The sequence below is a fragment of the Micromesistius poutassou genome (genome assembly GCF_964030765.1).
Source record: "Micromesistius poutassou genome assembly, chromosome: 15".
Taxonomy (NCBI): Eukaryota; Metazoa; Chordata; class Actinopteri; order Gadiformes; family Gadidae; genus Micromesistius; species Micromesistius poutassou.
Window position 1 is genome coordinate 5963913 of NC_140285.1, and position 22626 is coordinate 5986538.

General features: G+C 45.2%; 1 protein-coding gene across 1 annotated transcript in view; it reads right to left on the bottom strand.

Annotated features, from left to right (window-relative positions):
* The window catches only part of plch2a (phospholipase C, eta 2a), a gene marked incomplete at both ends in the record, with an annotated part of 47675 nt that overhangs the window by 19500 nt on the left and 5549 nt on the right, over positions 1-22626 (bottom strand). The window contains 9 exons of the mRNA XM_084479794.1: positions 1135-1293; positions 3361-3468; positions 5268-5439; positions 8516-8636; positions 9416-9619; positions 11711-11804; positions 13964-14134; positions 20492-20621; positions 21146-21389. Of these exons, the coding sequence (XP_084335920.1) occupies positions 1135-1293; positions 3361-3468; positions 5268-5439; positions 8516-8636; positions 9416-9619; positions 11711-11804; positions 13964-14134; positions 20492-20621; positions 21146-21389 (1403 nt within the window). The remainder of the gene's footprint in view (positions 1-1134; positions 1294-3360; positions 3469-5267; positions 5440-8515; positions 8637-9415; positions 9620-11710; positions 11805-13963; positions 14135-20491; positions 20622-21145; positions 21390-22626) is intronic.

Consider the following 22626-nt stretch of genomic DNA (forward strand, 5'->3'; position numbering starts at 1 on the left):
GATGCCTCAAAGCTTGAACGGGTACTTGGTTTGATACCCTTCTCTGTGGAGTTGTTATGCACATGTTCAAGTGGATTTACTTAAGTGTGCTATGGTGCATGGGTAGCCTGTGTGTTAAGAGTGCTTGGCAAGAAAGAGTGTACGATTCTGCTAACCCAAAGGCCTATTCTGGGTACACAAAAGGTCAATACATTTTTGGTAAATTGTCCAATCCTTTTACCATCACCTTGTGAAAGTGGAATGCAAAGCTGACTGGCAATGATTTATTTCGATAATAATGTAATTTTGTAGCATATAATTGTAAAGAAGAATAATACACAATGGTTTTGTCCAATCGTGTTTTTTCCTCCAAATAATCAAAATGTTTTTTTTGTTGAAAAATAAATTGGATGTTAAAAGGTACTACATCTGATTAGCACGATGATTGGGATTGTGTGCTTATAAGCAAGCTCTCCAGAGCGGAAGCAAAACTTCTTAGGTTAGTGCCGCGGGGCTCACTGGCACACCCACTTAAGTGCCCACTTAATGCACATGCACACACCTGCCCGAGGCTCCCCAACTTGATTATGGAGATTGTGGAGTGTTTTAGCGAGGGGAGAGAGAGAGAGAGAGAGAGAGAGAGAGAGAGAGAGAGAGAGAGAGAGAGAGAGAGAGAGAGAGAGAGAGAGAGAGAGAGAGAGAGAGAGAGAGAGCTAAAGAAAATCCACTGGGGAAGAGCGGGGGAAAGGGAGGGGGGGGGAGACAGAAGAGTGAGAAGGAGACAGAGAGAGAGGAACAGAGTGGAGAGAAGGAGACAGAGAGAAAGCCAGGCATAGGTAGAGGCATAAAGAGAGAAGAGTGAATGAGAATGTGGTAGAGAAATCAGAGACGAAAGGAATTCATTATTAGCTTAAGTTCTACCATCTTCTAGATGTATGAATGAGGTTGCCTCATGCTGCTAATATTACAATTTGTTTTTATTTTGTATTAAACCTTTATTTATTCATGTATTTTTAGGGTGGGGGGCTTGGAATCGGGGGGAGGGTCTGTATAAATAAGAGAAGGCTTTCTTTTGAATTAATTTTGGAAAACACAACAAATGAGCCGGGCCTAGAAGCAGGTGTGGGCGGTACTGGCACAGACCACATGACCCACCTTGGGGCTGCCTTGGTCCGTGGTGGGCTTCCCGGTCGGGGGCAGGCCGGCGATGGTGAAGCTGTCGGGATCCTCCCTGTCCCGGATTTGAGACTCCTTCATCAGGCTGTCCAGCTTCTTCTTGGCCAGGCTCTCGACCTGCTTCCTATTGGCTGATGTCTGCAGGGGGCGGAGGGGGAGAGAGAGAGGGAGAGAGAGAGAATGGAGTGAAAGGGAAGCTGTGAAGGTTAAGGAAGATGTGTAGTGGAACCTCAGCCACCTCAGCCCTTTTATTGGCAAACAGAACAGAGCCAATGCAATTCTATATCAATTCATTGAAGATGTATTGGGATTGTTCAACTATATTGAACTTGGTAACCTACTTATGATGCGCAGAATGACAGTCAAAGGGTTACATTTGCATTAGTAGGAGTCAAGACTGAGGGATATGAGGTCCTAATGCAAAAAAACAAAAACCTCAGAAAGCTGATTTTTTTTTTCCAATAGTGGTACGTTTGACGGTGATGACAATGATGATCATGACGACACCATGATGACATTGTTTGCTTCGTGATGTCATCAGGTGAAGCCAAGCGTCCCGTAACCGCTATCATAGCTTTCGCACAAGCATCATGCTTTAACTGAACCATCTTGAGTTAAAGTCTAACGCTGTGTTCATGAATGGACTACATGGGAGGACCAACAAGCACCTGCTCACCTCGTCCACTAGGTGGCAGCCACAATCTACCACAATCCATCGGGTTTATTAATGATGTGTTCAGTAAGTACATGCTCATGACACTTAAACAAGGACCACTAAGTGTAACCAACCCTAAAGGCAAGAAACTGCAGAATGCTCTAAACCTTTGTTGCGGTTTCAGACTCAGATTCATGCATTTTACGTTAGATATTTTTAAACTATTTGGTAATGTTTAGAGAACCCCATTTTCTCATGTTTGATTTTTTTTTTACCAAATACTTTAAAACAGGCGGTATGATATGAGTATATGTTGTGGTGAGGGGAGTGGGGGGGTTTCTGAAGTAAATGGGGATGCTACAGTACCTTCCACTTTGAAAGAAGAGAGCAACATTGAAATGGGCAGAGTGAGAGAGAAGAGAGGGAAACAAAGCCATGAGACAGCACACAAGAGATTTCCGAAAAGACACACATGCACGCTATCACACATACACACACACACACAAACAAAGATTGCGTTCACAAAACATACTCACAGACAAACACAGAAAGAGATAATCAGCGAAAGAATACAATTTATTCAGAGAAAGGGTATAGGTACTGTATATACAGCAAACATCACCCACGGCAACAAAATATATAACGGCACAATGACAACACAGCCCTCATTTACAGCAAGACACTGTGAAGAGCTCCGCTGAATGGTTTCCTCATATGAATCACGAAGGGTAGCCCACATTGTGTTCTACCAGGGAGGTCACCCCCTCAGCACATTCCAGAAGGCTGCCACACCCCAGGCCAAAAGTCATTAACAAACAAATTGGATATTCTTTCATTATTGATTATTTCATTGTCTTTGCTTTTCTGCTGAAGGCATCCAACCAGTGAGTGGGGCTGTCTGGCACAGACAGGCAGAGGAGCATGCAGTGTATGATTTAACAATATACCAAATTACTGAATTCCCCAGTAGGGGAAATGCCTGTCCCGCTGTTACATTTATTATTAGGTACATCTTCTCTTCTGTCCCATTTGTTTAGAAAATCATTTCAAATCACATTCCTAAACTATTTAATCACTTTTTTTAGACAATTATATACATATATTTATATATATATATATATATCAAATTTTTACAGTGGGGAATAGTGCTATTTACATAGTCCTACGTAACTTGGTTAAATGGAACAAGGAAAAACTGACCAATAGAATTGGAGACGTCATGTAGGGGAGTTATTTCATGTAGGGTTGGAACTAGACTGAAGGGCAATGCTTGCGATCTTCTTGCGGTCTCACATCAGCACGAGTATGTGTGTGTTTCCACGTACACACACACACACACACACACACACACACACACACACACACACACACACACACACACACACACACACACACACACACACACACACACACACACACACACACACACACACGTGGCATAAGAACTGTGAACCCATAAACAGTCCATTTGGGGGGGAGGAAGAGGAAGAGGAGGAGGAGGACAAAGAAGAGGAGCAGGGGGAGGGAGGAGGCGTCCAGGGTGAACTTACATCTCCGTTCATTAGTTTACAGTCGTCCTCCATCTCGTCTGCGCTGTCCTCGTCTGAAACGTCGCCCTCCTCAGCGTCCTCGTCGATGTTGGGGGGCAGTTTCTTCCCCTGGGTGGGCAGATGGTCACACAGTGTTCACATTTACATCACATGGAGGGAAGGGCCCGTGTCCATGATGTTGGACTCATACACCATGAGTCCAACATCATGGACTCACTTGTCATTAGACAAACACATTTGCACTTTCTCGCCTTTTTTCCCACAAAGGTGTGCTGTGGTGGGGGGATTGGTTGAAGTCTTCAGACATTTTATTATTAAATTACAAAAAAAATATTGAACCAATTGGTTGCCGTCAAAAAGTTAATTATGAAGAAAATAAACAAACTTTCCTGAAAAAGTTCTGATCAGGCTCTGTGTTACTTTCAGCACCTGTCAGCCGCTTTTATTTTGAAGGCACACCTGGGAGATGTCAGTTGGCACTGCTCTGAGTGAAATCCCCCAGGATTTAGCTCTGCACTCCATTACTCTTTCATAGCAATTATAAGCCCCGCCTGTTGCTCTTGTCAAGGTTTGTTTTGATCCAATGGGAAAGCAATCGTCCTCATCGTCCATCACCATATCAACAAGATGACCGTCAAGGTGACTGCATTCCCAGTAGCATGGAAACACGCCTGGACTCCTCAAGAAGAGATGCAGACTCATGTGCTGAAGGACAGGAGTGTCCTACCAGTGTACTACCATCACAGTACCACTCCACTCGAGTACTAATTATCACAGTCCTACTACTACAGGCAGGATAGTGTAGTGGCTAGGCTGTTAAAACCCTGCAGCTGAAAGGTTGTGTGTTTGATTCCCAATATCCCCAGCCACAGACCGCCATATGCATCCTGCCCAAACCCCGGCCTGCTGCTTCGGGATATGACCTGAATTCACTGGGAGTCACTGTGAATAAAAGTGATGCACCAAATGACTAAAGACTAAAATAGTACTCAAGTGGAGGACTATTAAATACACTTGTAGGAGGACGGACCAGAAGCACTTGGCATTCTCTTGTGGGGGTCAACAGTTGCAGTTCCCACAAAGTCTGCGGCCTCCTATTTCAATATTAATCTAATTTCAATAACCATCCATTCAAAAAAACAATGTAATTGTGGGTATCTTGAGAACCAGATTGCACATGGTGCCGTGGTCCTGAACTGCCCCACCACACGCCCGCGTGTCTCCGGGATGGAGGGTTCTAGCCCGTTCCCAGCACAGGGCAGCCTGGCCTTTACCGTACAGCAATCATCCGTTGGCCATAGATTCTCATTAACCCCACAGCCTCACCTCTGCCCCACTCTCCATTGAACAGACATTCAGTCCACGGCAAACTGCTTGGTAGAATGCACCGGTCCTTTGTTTCATAACACAGCTTTACTTCATGTTGTAGATTAAACACCATGTAGCTGACTGCACACTAGGATTTATATATTGTGGTTTCAAATGACCTTTGAATAAATTCTTTCAACTACAAGAACTATTATCCATCTTGTACCTTCTAAGCAGATGGAGAAGATATTCCTTGTGTATAGAGAGTACGGCTGTCTGTTTGCTTTAGGCTAATGTGCGTCAGCCAAACGGCCAGATTGTTTCAACCAAAACAAAAGCTGCTTAGAAAGCAAAAGAGATTTGTCATCAATATATTGCAATGCCATTTTGTTATTTGATGAACATTTGTAAAAGTAAACACGATAAGTAAATCTGATTCTTCCTTTGAAGATAATTACATATTTCTGTTCAAGACGGTAAAACTCATAGCTTTTTTGTACCAGGTTACATTACTTACACTGCATCTAAATATGTCCCTGTAGTTTACCAGTACTGTGACAGCACAGCCAGTCTGTACACAGTGACGGCCGGGCCCTTACCTTGACCAGGATCTTGCCCCGCAGCGACTCAGGTGAGGGCAGGTGTCCACCGTCATGGGCCTTGACGCTGGACAGGTCCAGCTTGTCTCCCAGTATGTCACTCAGGTACTCTGCCATCTTCTTCTGCTGTGGGACGCTGCAGTGGTTCTCGATGGACAGGATAACAGGGTAGCTGGAGAGGGAGGGGGGGGTTACGTGTTAAGATCTGGGCTAGGTTAACAGAGTATTAAACAATTTGCCAACCTGGCCACCACCACATCTAGCATATATATATATATATATATATATATATATATATATATATATAAAATCAGTGACGCCTCAGAACACGCAAGACCCACAACATCTAGCACTCTTAACGCCGATGCCTGTGATTTTTGGTTAGAGTGTCTATTGCTGACTTGAAACAGTTTGTAATTTGATTTTAATGTAACGGCCAGGCAATAAAATCTGAAGAATTCATCTGAGGCCAAAGTCGCAATTAATATTCCATTCACAATTCAGTCTTAATCCAGTTTAAGTGCAGTCAAAGACCCCACCCTGTTAAGTCTGACCGTTTCAAAAGACCCCAATTTGACCCTGGTCCCCAAACTACCCCACACTTGTTAGCACTGTGGACATCCTCCTTTTAACCTTTGACCTGTTGAAGTGCTGAAGTGTTGACGTGTGAGTACTGCTCTATCAAGGAGATACCAGATTGCAATAATTGGATTTGTCTGGTCGGATTGATAGTCTTTTTTTTTCTGTTTGAAGCGGAGCTAATCCACAGTGTGGAACATCTCGACTCAACAGAGCATTTGTTCAGTTTGTTATGATCCTTGTTGTTTTTGCCCTTCAGTTAACAAATACATGGAGCTAACCCGGGAGACGGACACATATTGACCTTTCGGAGCTCAAACAGAAAGCGTGGTTTAAAATGGGACAAGCTTGAAATAAAATCCATGCAACAAATCAAAATAAGCCAGGATATCTGACTGCTAGGACAGTGCTTTGTTTCATTGTCTTAACGGCCTCTAAAGAACTCAAATAGTGGGCTAGCCCAATTAGCATCACATCCTTCTTACGTCGCATTAAAACTAAATTTGATGGTATGCACTCTTGGAAATAAACATCTTGGAAATTGCACCACTTAGTTTTTTGGCATTGCATTCCTGCCTTTGAATTCCTCCCGGCCTTGTGTTCCATTCACAGCGAATGCAGTTAATAACAGAGAGGGTATTTACACAGAGGCACATTCAAGAGAAAAATGAAGTCCCATTCACAAACCCATCGGGCCATGACGGGCCTTCCCTCTCCTCCCATTCTCCACGGAGGAGAGATAAGCCTCACCCCTCCTCACCCGTCCTCACCACTACCTTTCTTCAGGAATATCCTCCCTAAACCCAGCCCGCTTTGATGTCCGACCCAGTCTTTCACATGCTCCACACTTCAACAGCAGATCAAAGAATGCAGTGTGTAAAAAAAAATTATAATGCCGTTTTCCCAAAACACACATGCACACACACAGCCGTTTTCATCACATACAAATACTCCCTTTTTTACTCTACTCGTGAGACAGAGGTCTATAAATAGCCTATTTTTTCACAGCAGCTCCCAGATTGTGAGCTTGTCGATAGGATTAACACCCTCTGATGCTGCCACAGGTCTGGGGCGGCATCGTATCAGGATCATCTAATGCAAAGTGTGTGTGTGGGTGTACGTGTGTACATGTGTACATGTGTACGTGTGTACGTGTGTGTGTGTGTGTGTGTGTGTGTGTGTGTGTGTGTGTGTGTGTGGTCCTCGCCCCTGTATCATGTGACTGTGGATTGTGCAAAACACAAGAAATAATTTAGACAACTAGAATATGTATTCCCCACAGAATAAAGTCTGTGTGTTCATAACCACGACGTGGGAAGAACAAAAAAGATCACACATTGGCCTAGAAGGCGAGTTAATTTGCTTTTGTCGTTATTGATCTGAATCACACAGGCTAATGACGCACACATATTAGCCCATTTATCTCCCATTAATTTATTGCTTGAAGGAGGAGGGTGGAGGACGGGGCCCACTGTAATATATTAAGACCTGCCCATTTAGAGAACTACAGTTCCCATGAGCTGAGAACCAGCTCTCTCGTCAAATTAAACTGAACCTTACAGGCATTGGAACCGAAGCCGAACCATGACGGCACAGTCCACGGAGAACGGATCCTGTGAGTATGACGCCAATTGTTTGTTGAGGGCTTGGAGGATGTTCCGTGTTAACGTCAATGTTATCATGTTGCTGCACTCTTAAATTGGAAAGCCTTTATTAATGTAACACTAGAGTTTGTTATTATAACCTGAAAAGGAAATCTATTTTAACGACCAGCTATTATTTTCATTAGCCAACACAAGCGACCATGAAGTGACCAAACCTGAAGTGAGATCACACGTGGAGGTAACTGTCCAGATGTATGGATGGATAGATCAGACCCATCAGGCCGGTACAGTCCGCTGGGTCGCCTTATCTATCCATTAGCTCCAATTGATCTCCACATTTATTTCAATGTAATGAACCTCCACCGGATTATACAGCGTCCAGACCAATTTACCCAAGCAATCTCTTATGGGTGGCCCAGTGGCATATTATCATGGTCCCGTAGAGCCCTGTACACCATAATCCGTCCTGTAAAATACAGCTCGCTGCGCCTGGGAACACACAGGCAGGATCCCTTGCTCAGCCAGACACAGAGCAGCACAATATGCATCCTATAGTACGGGAGAACCCATAGAGCCCTGCAAGTGAATTCCACGGGTCATTATTCCTGCGCTTCTAGCTTCCCACTAGATTTCAAACAAATGAACCTCTTCAGAGGTGAGTGCTGTAACCTGCGGTGACAGCATATATGCCCGTAAAGAGGCTTTGGCGCCTGCATTTCCATATGCTAGCGAAAGGACACCCACCCGTGCACATACAAAAAGGTATGCACGCACACACAATCACCAATGAGCCGCAGTACGCTAAATGCCAAATGGGTTGTGACAGCAGCCATGACCAGGATAAGCTTTAGACAGGATTTAGCCCAACATGCCATAGAACACACACACACACACACACACACACACACACACACACACACACACACACACACACACACACACACACACACACACACACACACACACACACACACACACACACACACACACACACACACACCTCAATGTGGTGCCAATGCTAAGTGGGGGTTGATGGGTACTAAAAGAGGCCTGGAGGTAACTCACTCGTTCTTGACGAAGGCGTTCTTGTTGATGGTCTCGATGACGTCCTTGAAGAGGATCTTTGAGGTGAGCGTGTAGCCGTGGTGGACGATGGGCTCGCCGTCCTGACCGTCCCAGCAGTCCACTGTGAGTGAATGAGTGAGTGGATGAAAGAGCAAGAGCAAGCATTTAGTTTTAACACGGGAAACATAATACACACATTTGTATATCCTCTATTCAAAGAAGACACATTTCATTGCCATTTGTCATTAGCTTCGTGCAGTGCTGGGTGGTGTTGTTATATTTTCTATGCCAAGTTCCTGCCATTTTTTCTCCCTCTCTATTTTTAGTTTCACTAAAGGCCGTAGCCCCAAAGGTCACCGTTTTCTTTTTTTAATTAATTCTTTAAACCATCTAATAAATGAATTACTATTTAATTTTGCTGCATTTGTGTGCATGTTTTGAATAAAACCCCAGCACTGTGTGTAAGAGATCACGTCTATTGACTTTTTCCCATGTTATCGGGGAAATCTGCAATATTCATATTATATTTCCATAGACCTGGGAGCAGCCATGTCCTTAAAATGGAACGGCTATGAAGACTATTAAAGGAGACATCCCCACCTGTGATGTTAGAAGCGGCACATTTTCAAAACGGCTTGTAATGGCTAACCACACTCACACCTGGTGGTATAATATGTCCCCTTTAACAATTTTTATTAGAGTAATTAATTAATCGTTGGTGCGAGTTACATTTAAGATCATCAGTTCTGTCTGGTTATTTCAGAAATTCCCGTCTGGGATGAATAAAGAGCATCGTCTCCTCATCTATATTCCCCTTTGAAGCAGTCCATGCTTTGGGAGGGTGACGTGAGCCCCCTGATTGCGGTCCGTCCCGTATGCGATGTGTGAAGCAACGCTCACCTTCCACGCAGCGGCAGCCAGCCTGCAGCACCCAGGTGTACATGTCCACCCTGGACTGGGACATGAGCTGGTCCCCCATCAGGTAGGTGTTGTGGGAGGAGGCGATGAAGTAGTGGCAGAGGGGGCGGTCCATGTCCTGGTTCACCTCGTAGTGCTCGGGACAGAAGATGTCCCCCGCAGGGCTGCGCATGTAGTTGGTGAAGCCTTGGGCGGAGAGAAGGATTGTGGTTGGCTGGTTGGATGGATGGATGCAGGGGCCCGCCCACTTTGGATGTTTTTTATTTTCTTTATCCATTTGCTGATATTGGTCGGTTTTGGGTGCCTTATGCCGCTTTTCCACCGACAGTACCAGCTCGACTCGCCACGACTTAACTCGGCACGACTCGGTTTGGTTCCAGGCACGTCACGTTTCCATCTAAAAAAGTACCTCTTCAACGTGGGCGGGTCGTAGAAAAGAACCTCTCCAATGTGGGCGGGTCGTCATTAGGTTTTATTCCCGGGAGATGGGACGGCACATAGCCCAGGCAGGAAATCTTAAAAAAAGGAACAGGTTATGCCTTGTTCCCCGTTTCATTCAGGAGAGACGCCAAAGAGAAAGTGATTTGTGCGAGTAGATAAAGCTTTCAGCGGGGGATTTTAATAAGTGTATTTCTACAGTGGCCATTCTACACCAATACCATGTTGATTTGAAGCCTTCACAGATTCTCCTTTTTACTGTTTACTATTGCCTGCCGAGTTTGTGTTCGCTGTTAATAGCCAATTACACGCCCTCAGATCTCAGCCTCCAGCGAAAAAGATTGTCCAAAACAAATACTTGGGGGAAAGAAAGAGAAACCCAGATTTGAGCTTGTCAGCCATCAGACCATCTGATTTGTGAGACTAGGGGTTGAGTAAGAGATGGTTGTACAGTTAGAAGTGGCTACGTTACATTATTTTAGTTAGGTATTAGGATAATGATGGTGGGGCTTATGTATACAGTTAAAAATGTTTTAAAAGGTTTATGTTAGCAGTTAGGCACTGATAAATGTTTATTTGGCAGTGCCTGAGACAAACAATATGGCCCCGTTGAATCCCAACCTGCGCAGTAATGTGGTGAGTAATGTGGCCGTCTGGGTATATTAACGCGTACGAGACCAGGGGAAATGTCAGCCGGCGCCACAGGTAGAGAAAGCCCGGGGAAAACCTCAGCCATAAGATACTCTAAACACTACTAATAAGAGGAGATACCAGCAGGGCAATGTGATCTGGGCTGATATGATTTGGATTGACAAAAAGCAGAGGGGGGAGGCACAACTAGCCTCCATAATACAGAAACAGAAGACAGTGGGTCGACATTATGCTCTTTATAAACTCACTACAGTGGATCTATTGTAATACTCAAGATGTCATGCACACCCAAAAAAATATTTAGTCATTAAGCGGATGCTTTGCTCAAAAGCAACTTAAAGTTGGGGCAGAGAACAATCAAGGCAAATAAGTTGGAGTGCTACACTAACGATTGCAGATGAGGCAATGGAAGCTGAAACACAAGGTTAACAAATTCATCTTTTAACCATTTGGTTCCAAAAGTTTTTGTAGTAGCTATAGTACAGCTACAGTAGGTATCGCACATCAAAGTGCTGTCATGTCCCTCACCGGGAGACACAGACAGACCAAGACAGGAAAAGGGCCAAGGGTTAGGAGGTGACCTCGGCCCATTCTGAGAACAGAACAGTCGAGGACGGACCTGAGGTCTTGTAAGAACGTCCTCGGAGACCGGTTTGATAAGATCAATCTTTCAGACGGGCAAGGATGCAGACACCTCTGTGTGCGTTTGAGACGTGTTCTTGGGACAACCCTGAAACCAACCCCTCCTTCCAAACAGTGCCTTGGCCCCACGCCATTTATATTTGTTGAGTAAAGATTTTAGGCAATACTATAATAGTTGTATGTAATATGTATCAATAAAACGACAAAATCGACAACTAATTTCCCATCTTCACGCCTAAGATGTTATCAGATGACTTTAATAAAGTGATTTTGAAGTTCAAACGAGTGTTAATATGTGCAGCATGAGCCAGTTATTGCATGTCTTGAGGCTGAGATGAACGATGAGACATCTCTACCAGCAAGTTCACTCAAGACCCCAACCGGTGCATCCTCTGTATTGTGGGCAAAACCACATGTGGAGAATGTTCTGCAATATCTGCTTTACCCGAATTTGGGGTTGAATTACTGCGAAACGGCCATGAAGACATGGCACAGTAGGTGTCATATCACAATTTGTATCCCCATCACAATATCATATCTACTCACCATCGATACCCATAACCCCTTGCTTCTGGTTCTGTGAGCATGGCTCAAACTTGTTGATGATCTCCAGGCAGTGGTCCTTGGTCACCTTCGTCATCTAATGCACAAAAAGAAATGAGATTCAAGGTTTTCTTAAATGAAATATTAGGTGAAGTAATCATCAGGTACCATTTGGCCTGTGTCCGACTCCCAAGAAAATTCCCATCACCATGGTGACATGTGGAACGTCCAATTAGGAAGATTTCCAACATGGTGGCTTTAAATACACAAGCCCGCCAATTAATCCTGGTTCGATGCCTGATAGCTGCTATCTTAAACTGGCTGATCGGTGTCAATCGTGCATGTGCGTGTGTGCGTGCGTGTGTGTGTTGCAGTCACTGATTGGTAGCTACGGGGGGGAAACTTAGTCCGGCCGCAGTTTGATTTGGAATTGTTCCAAAATGTATTTGTTGCTTTGTTTATCCTCAACCTCACTGTCAGTCACGTTGTTCCAACAAGACTGATTAATAAACAGACGATGGAGAACAAACATGTCCTTCCTTGTTATAGTTCACAGTCGATTATCCCTGCATCCTTGTTCAGTGGTTAATCACATTGAGCCAATTAATGTAATTAAACCTTGGTCATGTATTAGGCCCCTACTAAAAAGCGCCACGTTCTAGACAGCACGGGGGGGGGGGGCGGGGCGCTGTGTGGCTCCAACATAAACATGTTGGAGCCACACAGCGCTAACAAGCGCTAACTCCTCGCCTGTCAGCATGCCGAGGAAACCACCGCCACACTCCATTAATGAGCCACATCTAAGCCGTTGTGCAAACACACGCAGACACGTACACACACAGGCCCCTCCACACACTCGCGCACACACACAGGCCCCTCCGCACGCACGCACGCACGCACACACACACACACACACACACACACACACACACACACACACACACACACACACACACACACACACACACACACACACACACACACACACACACACACACACACACACACACACACACACACACACACCCTTTAGATCCTCGGAGGATGGGGGCTAATGGTGCAGGCAGAGATAACTCAAGCGTCTTTTTTAATAAATGACTTCACTAAAAGCCCCATTGCCGCCTAGATATCACAAAAAAAACATCTCATTCTCGGCACCAGGGATTAACGCAGAGAACTTGTTTCAGGGAAACATACACTCTGCCGTCTGAAACGTGCAGACCATCCTGCCATCTCCAAACAGTGCATTAAAATTAGCTGGGGTGTAAATGACATGAAATAAAGTAGCAAGATATCCGACGGGTGAATAAATGCGAAAGGCTCTAGGTTTCTCCCGCAGCTGCATCATTAACAGGTCAGTATACCTTATCCCAAAGCTTGTCTCCATGTTGGACCGTATTATTAGCACTATAGCAACCCTCCCAGAAAGTCTAAAAGGAAACCCATTAACCATCTGGTCAGCAAACAGATCTCACAAAAAAGAAATACAACTGTGGAACCTTATGGGAGAGATGCATCGTTCTCCTTTTGTGGAGGAATGAGGAGAGGCCTCTCTCAGTGGCTGTCAGCTAGCTCATCTCTTAATAGGGAGAAAGTGATGGAGGGTTCTGCTGGGGGGAATTTTTGATAGGCCTGAACCACAGAAGGCTGTCATTTTAGGGGAACCAGCTTTTGGGACACCAGAACAGAAGCTTTTTGGGGTTTGGGGAGCATCCCAAATCCAGTAAAAAAAAAAGCCCTAGCCAGGAAGAGCCTGTGAAGTCTTTGTTCACCCACTTATGAGTTCCGGACTAACATCTTCTCTTTGTGTTGAAATGCCTCAAGACAACGGTAGGGAGTAAAGTGCTGACAACCCACACTTTCTAAGACCTTTACAAGTAACACTGCGGAGAGAACTTGAGAGAGAGAGCAGAGAAGAGGGGTTTCCAACGAATCCCGATCAAAGTGACGGAGCAGTTACAAGCTCACTACCAACGATTTGGAGCCCTGTATATTGGTTGCCGCAGGCAAGCGGCAGAGAGTTTCGACCACTGTCAAGGCATTGTACAGCTGGTTCTATTCTGGTTTTCCTTGGTGGCAGCCATCTAGTTAACATAAGATAAAGGACCTTTTCCCTAAAGGCTAACATACAGAAAATATTATAATATGAAACGTACACTCGCAGTGTCTACCACATAGTTTTTTGTGCCCCCAAAACACAAGCATCTGCAATCAAGGTTACAGACGTGCTCATACTGCACGTGAACACCACCTCACCTTCTGCTCTGTCTCCAGGAAGCGGATGATGTCGTCGACATCCATGTTGTCCTTGTGGTTGCTGTAGGTGAGCATGAGCAGGTAGAGGTCCCTGCGCGTCGACATCATCTTGTAGAAGGAGCAGAACTCCTCGAAGTCCAGCGTGCCCTGGTTGTCGTCCGTGTCTGCCTCCTGCACGCAAGAAAGTAAAGTAAAACCTAGTTAGCCTAGCGACTTGAGGCTTGGGGAGTCTTAAGCCTGGTAGAGTGCTAGCCTAGCGAAGTGACAGTCTAGTGACAATTTAGGCTAGAATCGCGTTAGCTTAGTGATGTCTTAGCATAGCAACGCCTTAGCCAAGCGATGATTTGGGCTGCAGACGAGCAAGCCTAGCTAGGCCAAAGCCTAGCGATAGCCTTGCAACGACTGACCCTTGCGATGTGTTAGCTTAGCACACACGTTAGCCTAGCGAACACATTGTGGCGCATTATCCTAGCATCACATGCAGGCCAGGCTACACGCAAGCATCGTAGCAGGTTAGGCTTGCGGCAGGTTAGACATGCTAAACCTTAGCCTAGCGAAGGTGACCTGGTGCTTGGCCTTGAAAAGGTTACACAATAAACATTGGATTTTTCAATCACATAATACTCCTTTAACACAGTAGAATGGACAATGAATGCATTGAGCCACTCAAGACCGTAGCCACACTGCCAATGAACATTACACTGATAACACACGATGAAAAACACGACAGATGTTGAGAAATACTGTGATTGCAATTTTGTCGATATCACCCATTTGTGACCATTTGTTTGAGTGCAATGACAATCTGTCCATTATGGCCCCGTCTTGGAATGGGTGTGTGGGGGGCCATAAAGTGGCAGATTTTGAATGTGCCGCTGACTGTAACCGGTAGTCTCTTTGCCTCAATATGTTGGCCAGCACCAGAGACTACGGTGCTACTGAAGAGAGATGACGTCCACACACTGGTAGGAGGTTGGCAGCAATGTGAGGTATGAACTGAACATACAATAACGCAATCCTGGCACGATAATCACAGAGGGACGCACACACACACACACACACACACATTGAACCCTGCAACTTTTCATTGGAAACCACGATACAGTGCATTGTGCAGTGCATTGATTTGTATTGCAATTAGGGGTGTGAACGGTTACAAAAAATTGTAAACGGTTACACAACCCCTTTTTTTTCGTGTACACGGTTAACCGTTGTTTTTGTTTTTTTTAAGTGGACCGCAGTCGCGCTATTGAGAATGAGGAGTCACGTGATTTTTGGGAAGGGGAGGGGAGGGGTTTGAGCCCGTCCGCCATGATGGCATCCACGGCTATCGGTTGCCAGGGGCAACGTTGTCAGAGCGGCATAGAGACATGAGGAAATACGCAACATAGAGACGCAGGAGACATTACGAGATAGAAATAAATGGAGAAGAATAAGGCGAAGGAAAATGGTCCTAGTGAAAATGCAGAGAACACAAGAAGACATTAGAAACCATTATAGTCAATGTAGGCTATTCCACTGGATACGGCAGCGGCACGGCACGGAACCAAACCGGCACTACTTTGTTTTAAGTTGCCGGTTCGCAGCAGTGTCTCACAACACTTGCACAGCCATTCAGTTTATGATCTTTATTCATTAATTGCGCCGTGGCCGAACTGACGCGGATATTCTCTGATATTATGTAAGCATAAGCACCGCGGAAACCACTGCTGTCAAAAGACGCTGATCCATCTTCACTGTTGACGCAAGTTGCTCTAGTTCTACCTCCACGGCCCTGCAGCGGGCGATGATCGGACTAGATTGTCCGTGTGTGGTGTTCCGTCTTGTGTTCGAATCTCATGTATTTGTATTTACGATCGGAGAGCAAGAAATGGGCTGAGATTCTCTTTATGTGTGTGGTGTACATCCGACTCAAAAATCACATAAGATTAAAAAATCTTGTAGTGTGGGACAACTGCATTGTCCATTTAGGGAACCTGACAAACTGTAACCCACATTGAAGCAGTTTTTAACGCAGCAGTTATTTCCAGGCATTGTTAAAACAGTACAGAATTTCAACAACCTCCTCTGCTAGCAGCTACCGTGTCAACAATAACGCAAAGCTCAGCTGCACTCGGAGGGGCGTACCTTCCAACATGGCGGAAAGGGGGGGGGGGGGGGAGTGAAACTTATGTCACGTGTTACATGACGTAATGCACGGTGGTCAGTTATCCAACATTTATCACGTGCATTTCTTAGTGCATTAATGTTGTCAAAGTGGAACATTTGTAGCTTTATTAATCTCTAAATAAATAGTACATTTACACAATAGTACATTTGATTTTTTTTTTTTTTTTTTCGGTTTTCGTTTACTGATTTTTCCTAAACGGTTATGATTTACTAACCGGTTACACGTGTACACGTGTACCCGTTCACACCCCTAATTGCAATATCATCCTAAAAATAAACATGCCTTGTGTATTAAAGGTGCTGTGGTAACGGCTCACATCGACTCCAGCGTTGCACTTTTGAGTGCATGGCTGTTTAAAAAGTCATGATGCTGGAGTCCAGAGTTGAGGTCTACAACACAAGCAACACAACACAAGTTATTCAGGACGTGGGGGAGACACTCTGGCAGCTCTGCTCCCGGAGGTTTACATAAAGCATTCAGAGACGGGCAGCCCCCTTCCCTCTCCGTTTGGACAGAACACATCAATCCAGCATCATTCGTTCCTATTCATTATGCACGAAGGAGGGCACTTAAGCAGTTAGCATGTCCTCCGCGCTTCAGCCCCGCCAGATAATCTGGATTAATTTATCAGCGGGAACCGCCGTAGCAGTAGCACCCTCTCTCTTTCCGATCACTCCCCTCATCGCGAGGGACTCTGGGCCTTTGATAAATCATTGAGTAGATCTCTCCGGTCGCCTTCCCTTGCCTGGTGGTCACTGGGCCATGCTAAATCCATAGTAATACCTCTAGAAGAGGCGCCCACCCGAGCAGAAAAAGACCTGTGTGTTGAGCTGTATGCCCCGTGTACACCCTCAGCAGCACCCATAATCTCTGAAACCAAAAGCCCGCTCGCCACTATTAAGGCAGTAAATCTAAGGAGGCGGTGGGTGTCTCATCTGAAGGGATTTGTTCCCCAACTCCAAGAAGAAGATCAGTCCATCATTAGGGTTATTCGACTTCAAGCCGAAAGGTTCTGGGTTCCTACCCACAATGTCTGCATTCTGCCTGATGCCCAAGCCCCAACCTGTCAGGTCAATAATGACATGCGAGTTCAGTGAAAACCATTGTAGATAAAAATGTCTGTTAAAAGGCATGAATACGAAATAGTGAAATAGAAAGTAGTTTATATACTGCATCAGTCCGCCAAGTAGTGCAGACTGATGCAGTTTATAAAATCCACACCAAACATCAGTGTTTTTCTTTCAGCAACTTCAATCAGATTGATCATTGATTGGCTGTACAGCAGATACTTGAAACCATAAATCACACAGACAACGATTTGATTGTTCAACATCATTTCATTTCAGACTGCTCCTGATTTGAAGCAGGTCAGGCCATGGGTCCATGGAGTAGATTTGTAAACACACTAGTTCCCTCCCATGTTCAACACAGTCGGATTGTGCCTGGTATTTACACCAAATCAGCCCGGGGCCATCTGTCCACAAACCGCACCATATGGGACAAACCTCACTAGGCCAGCGGGCTTAGAGCTGACCAGCTGACAAACTCCTCTAGATGAAACCCGAGCCTGAGAGTCTTCCTTCCTGGGCTAGCGGCTTCACTCGCTAACAAGCTAATCCCCAACCCCCCAGGTATATCTCCAGCGCATAGCAGGGGGACTTAGTGGGAGGAGATGCAACGCCGCAACATCTGTAGAATTAGCGATATCCGCAAGGCTGGATTCTGGGTCTCAGCCATGTCCATGTTCAAAGTAAGAGCTTTTTTGACATGACCTCATGGCACATTTGCAATCAAGTCACCATTCACATTTCGGTTGGATAGTTTACTCAGTGGGTGCCGGTCGGGAGATGATTAAACCAGGAGGAGAAGTATGAGGAACACTGAGGAATATTCTCAGAGAACACGAGAACAGAGGGTTGAGTACCAAGTTCAAATGCCAGGATGTTTTAGTTCCATTTTCCGTCAGTTTGGATGAAGTTTGTGTACTTTTCCGCACACAAAGTGGATGTTTTCAGAGTGAAGCAGCCTTCTCTGACCTTTCCACCGAACAAAGAACACATCTTCCTTAGCATTAGCTCGAGAGAAACATCATGTTACTCCGTGCACCAACTATTTTTTGGATCAATTACTACCGACAGTTGGCAAAAGTCAGCATTCAAGAGAAAAGTTGGTCCAAACAAGCAACACTATCTCAAGAAAAAAAATTATAATCACAAAGGCAATGGCATAGCGTTCAACTGAGGTCACATGCTGATTAAAAAAAGGAACAAAAGGTCCAGACAGTCAAAGGAAAAGCTGCTCTGCTTTTGAATGCTTGGAGGTTGATGGAAGTTGAAGGCCACTGGCTCACAGCCACTGAAAGAATATGTCAGGTGAATGAGAAGACACACTGGAACGCGGCGCGAACACAACAAGAGCTGACATTCACCTTGAATACAAAAACAAAGCCAGCATTCTGCCCCAAGGACACTCAGAATAGTCTATTTGGAACCGAGCACAACACTTATTCTACCAGTCAAAAGTCAAAAAACATGTTTTGGGCTGTTAAGGAGAATGCCTTTAGCCTAGTCCTAACTAGACCTTCGTACTCATTTCATTCATACCAATGGTCTAGAACTGCTATAGAGACAAACGATTTCTCACTTGAAGGCGGGTGCTGTTGAAGTTTAAAACCTATTGGCTCTGCCCAGTGCCACTCCGGATCTGCCTTAACCAATCACTAACGTTTGGTCGTGACGTATTTCATGCTTAGCAAACTCCTTCATCACTAACGGAGCCAGCTGGAAAATTAAACTTTTCCCGAATCCCGTGGGAAGAACATACACAACATCTTGACCACCAACAAAAACAAAAAAAATCTGGCTTTAATTTATCTATATTCGGCAGAGTTTCCACAACAGACTGAATAGCTTTCTCCATGGTCTTCCTGCTGCTTCCTGGTATTCGTTTGATTACAACTGAAACTCGCGCACGACCTGTACGTCACTGTTCTCAGGCCTCCTGTTCGCTGATTGGAGGGACAAACTTGAGGGAAAAGAAATCGTTCGAACATACAGCACTCCCAGACCTAGTACTGAAGTGAAATGAAAATTGAGCGGAAGTACGGAGGCGGGCTGAACCAGGCTAGAATGCCTTAGGTAGCATAAACGCTATGCTGCATATAATGGTCATCAATAAAGAAACTATCTGGGAAACCTTGCCCGCAATAAAACAAAAAAATCCCAATTGGACAGATGGCGGCTCAACACCCACTTAAAATCAAACCACGCCTGCATGGCTATATTAACAGTATTATCACTGTTCACACACAGGCACCCACAGATGCAAAGTGGCTGACTTGGTGAGGAAACGCCAAGCGTTGATCTGCGCTTCCAGCCAGCTCTGTTCTCCATCTCATACCTGTCATGTCGTCGTTCCAAGCAGCGTTTCTAATACTAAGGCCGGGCTGACAGCCGCTTCCAGCTACAAAAACAGATGCTCTTTCTCAAAGACAGTAGAGGCGGAGAGCGATGGAGAGAGAAAGAGACGGGGAGAGAGAGGGAAAGAGGGAGAGTTTTTTGCGTTGGCACATCCCAGTGCCGCGGTGTAACTTCTGATGTTTGTTGTTCATGAGCCAGAAACAGAAACACTGCGTCTTAAGACTTTTCTACAGTGAGCCAAGAAGGCTGCTTGCTCTTCAATTTTAAATCGTATCTAAATTATGTAAACAAGTACCAGTGGCTGAATAGAAGCCCTGTTTGCCTTTCTGATTTTAAACACGAGGCATCAACAGAAGCAGAGCCTAATTAATTAGGATGCCCGGTGCTTGATGGGATCCCCCCACCCTTTCCACTCAGAGGAGACTGTGACAAATAAAGACACACTTTAAATATTTCCTCATGACGCCAATCAACCATCTGCAGAAAAGTTTAAATAGCAGCATTTTCTATATTATTGATGAACAAATCATTTTCAAAAGGTATGTTGACTTTTATCTTCAACAAAAACAAAGCTACACAAAAGCGAAATTTAATTGAATACTACAGCAAGCAATGCAATGTTGTGGGGGCTATGCCGACATTCTGATCCAAAGCAATTAACAGTGAATTCCGATATATAAATTCAAGGCCATTTAGAGGCAGGTAAGGCTTCGGGCATTTTCCTCGAGGGGCGTACAGGTAAGCTGCAGACATTGGGGCTCTAGTCGAAACCCCTCCACGACACCATCCTTCCCCCTGCTTGCTTCATTTACCCTGGTGTCAACCTCTGATGATGTCCCTGTGTTAACACACACACCCTGGGGAGCACGCTCTATGCTTACGACCGCCGCTAAGACGCTGCTTCAACTCATTTGGGACTGAGTCCTTGACGGAGGTTACCTTGAACATCTGCTTGACCTTCTGGCGTGGCAGGTTGACGTTGAGCTTGTGGAGGAGCTGCAGGACCTCACTGATGCTCAGGGTGCCGTCGCCGTTCTTATCCGCCTCCGTGAACGTCGTCTTCAGCCACGTACCGACCGCCATCAGGTTAAGGAGGAGACCAAACATGGGGCTAGCTCTGCTCCACTGCCTTTGAGTCCCCGGTGGAGGTTTGGCGTAGGCCTTAATCACTATCATTAACCCCGCAGCCTGACTTCCCAACGTCAATCATAATTTTTTCAATAAAAGACAAGGGTGTTAACCAAACGCATCCACACGCTTGTAATGGTTTAATATCCAACACATTTGTATTGGATTGGATGGATTGGTTCTTCTGTGGGAAGAAAGAACACCACCCCCAACATCCCATCCATCCCTAGCACCCAAACTAGGGCCCAACCCTACAACCAAAACACCCAAATACCCTTCACCACCCGCTAGTATCCTACCAACACCACCCAACCCCATCACTCCAACCACCACCCTGGACCTTCACCCCTCAACCCTCACCACCCAACTCCGCCTTCATCACAGCCAACCAACCCAATCCTTCCACCCACCACCACAACCACCCCCACCCCAAACGTCCCCCAGCTCCATGCATGTGAAGGATATTGGTCGCGGGTGCGCTGTCTCTTTGACAGGCTGTCCTCGTCGCTGATGCCCGCCATCAGGTACCTCAGGCCGGTGATCCAGGTGCGGGCCTCCTCCCCGGTGCCGGACACCAGGTCCAGGGACTCCATGTGCTCCCCGTAGTACAGGCTGAAGCAGCAGTTGGGGTCGAAGCTGCCCTCCGAGTAGCGCTGGAAGATCTCCGACTGCTTGCCCTCGCACACCTCCCGGATGGAGTCGATGGAGACTGAAGGAGAGTGCGGGTAGAGGAAGAAGGTGGAGGAAGGTGAATGTTAAAAAAAGTGCACCTGTTTTTAACTTGTATGTGTAAATTGTTTGTTGGTTGTTGGTTGGTTGATTGTTATTTTAGTCAGAATCCTGTCCCTGGTGATGGACAATAACATTTTGTAATTTATTTAAGTATCTATGCATGTCTTTGCATGTTTAAATGTTCTTTTTACTTTGTGGAGATGTTTATACAGGCTTGTAACACAAATCACTTGAAACTGGAGATTACACAGTTAAAACACATTCAATAGAACAACACCCTAACTTGGCAATGTTTACTCCACCACAAAGATATTACAATGAATGTTAATGTGTGAAGCATTGAAATTCAAGCCCTTCCACGTTTCAATAGAACCCAATGTCTCAAGAAATATCTCACTGGGTCCGATTGTTCACACCAACACGACAGTCTTTTTTTTTTTACTGTATGCGCACCGCTTTCAATATCACTGTTTATCTTTCGATAACTCAACTTCCAGAATGTTCCACATGTTCTAGTTACCGGATCAAAGATCAAAGATCACCTTAAAGTCCAGAAACTGTTAGTGTGAATGTTTTTAATAGCCTCCCTGTGGAAGTTGTGCTATGCCTGAGTCTCTGAGATCCATCCAACCTCCGTTCTATGAGAGTTAGACAGGCTTGCGTGGAGCCCTTGTAGAACACTACTTCTACAAGTTTACTTCGACTAAGCACAGTTCAGAAGCAGCCCAACGATCAATTACCTTGATGATTGCACTTCCACTGTAAAAGGTATAATGCACTCTTCTGAAATATCCGTTCTCTAATGTACCATTACGCACTACCACAAATAACAAATAAATACAATATGGATTCTTGAAATGACACAATGCTTTATTAACAAGACTGTGCATCACTATATTTGTAGCCACTCCAATTTTGTTTGTGATCAACATCACTTGTAAGCAGCTTTGGTTAAAATTTCATGTGGTGGCCCTGGTCTAAGCACTCTATATTTAGCAAGCATGGCCTGTGGTCTGTGTAAATGAAGAGGAAAAACAGCAATCTTTCACTCTCGTATCAGAGATCATAATTAACACGGGAAGCTGACGGCGTGACACGTGCTTTATTCCAGGTCAGTGAGGAGCTGAGGAGCTAATTGGGGGCGTCCTACACTACGTCCATGATGATATGAGAGAGAGAGAGAGAGAGAGAGAGAGAGAGAGAGAGAGAGAGAG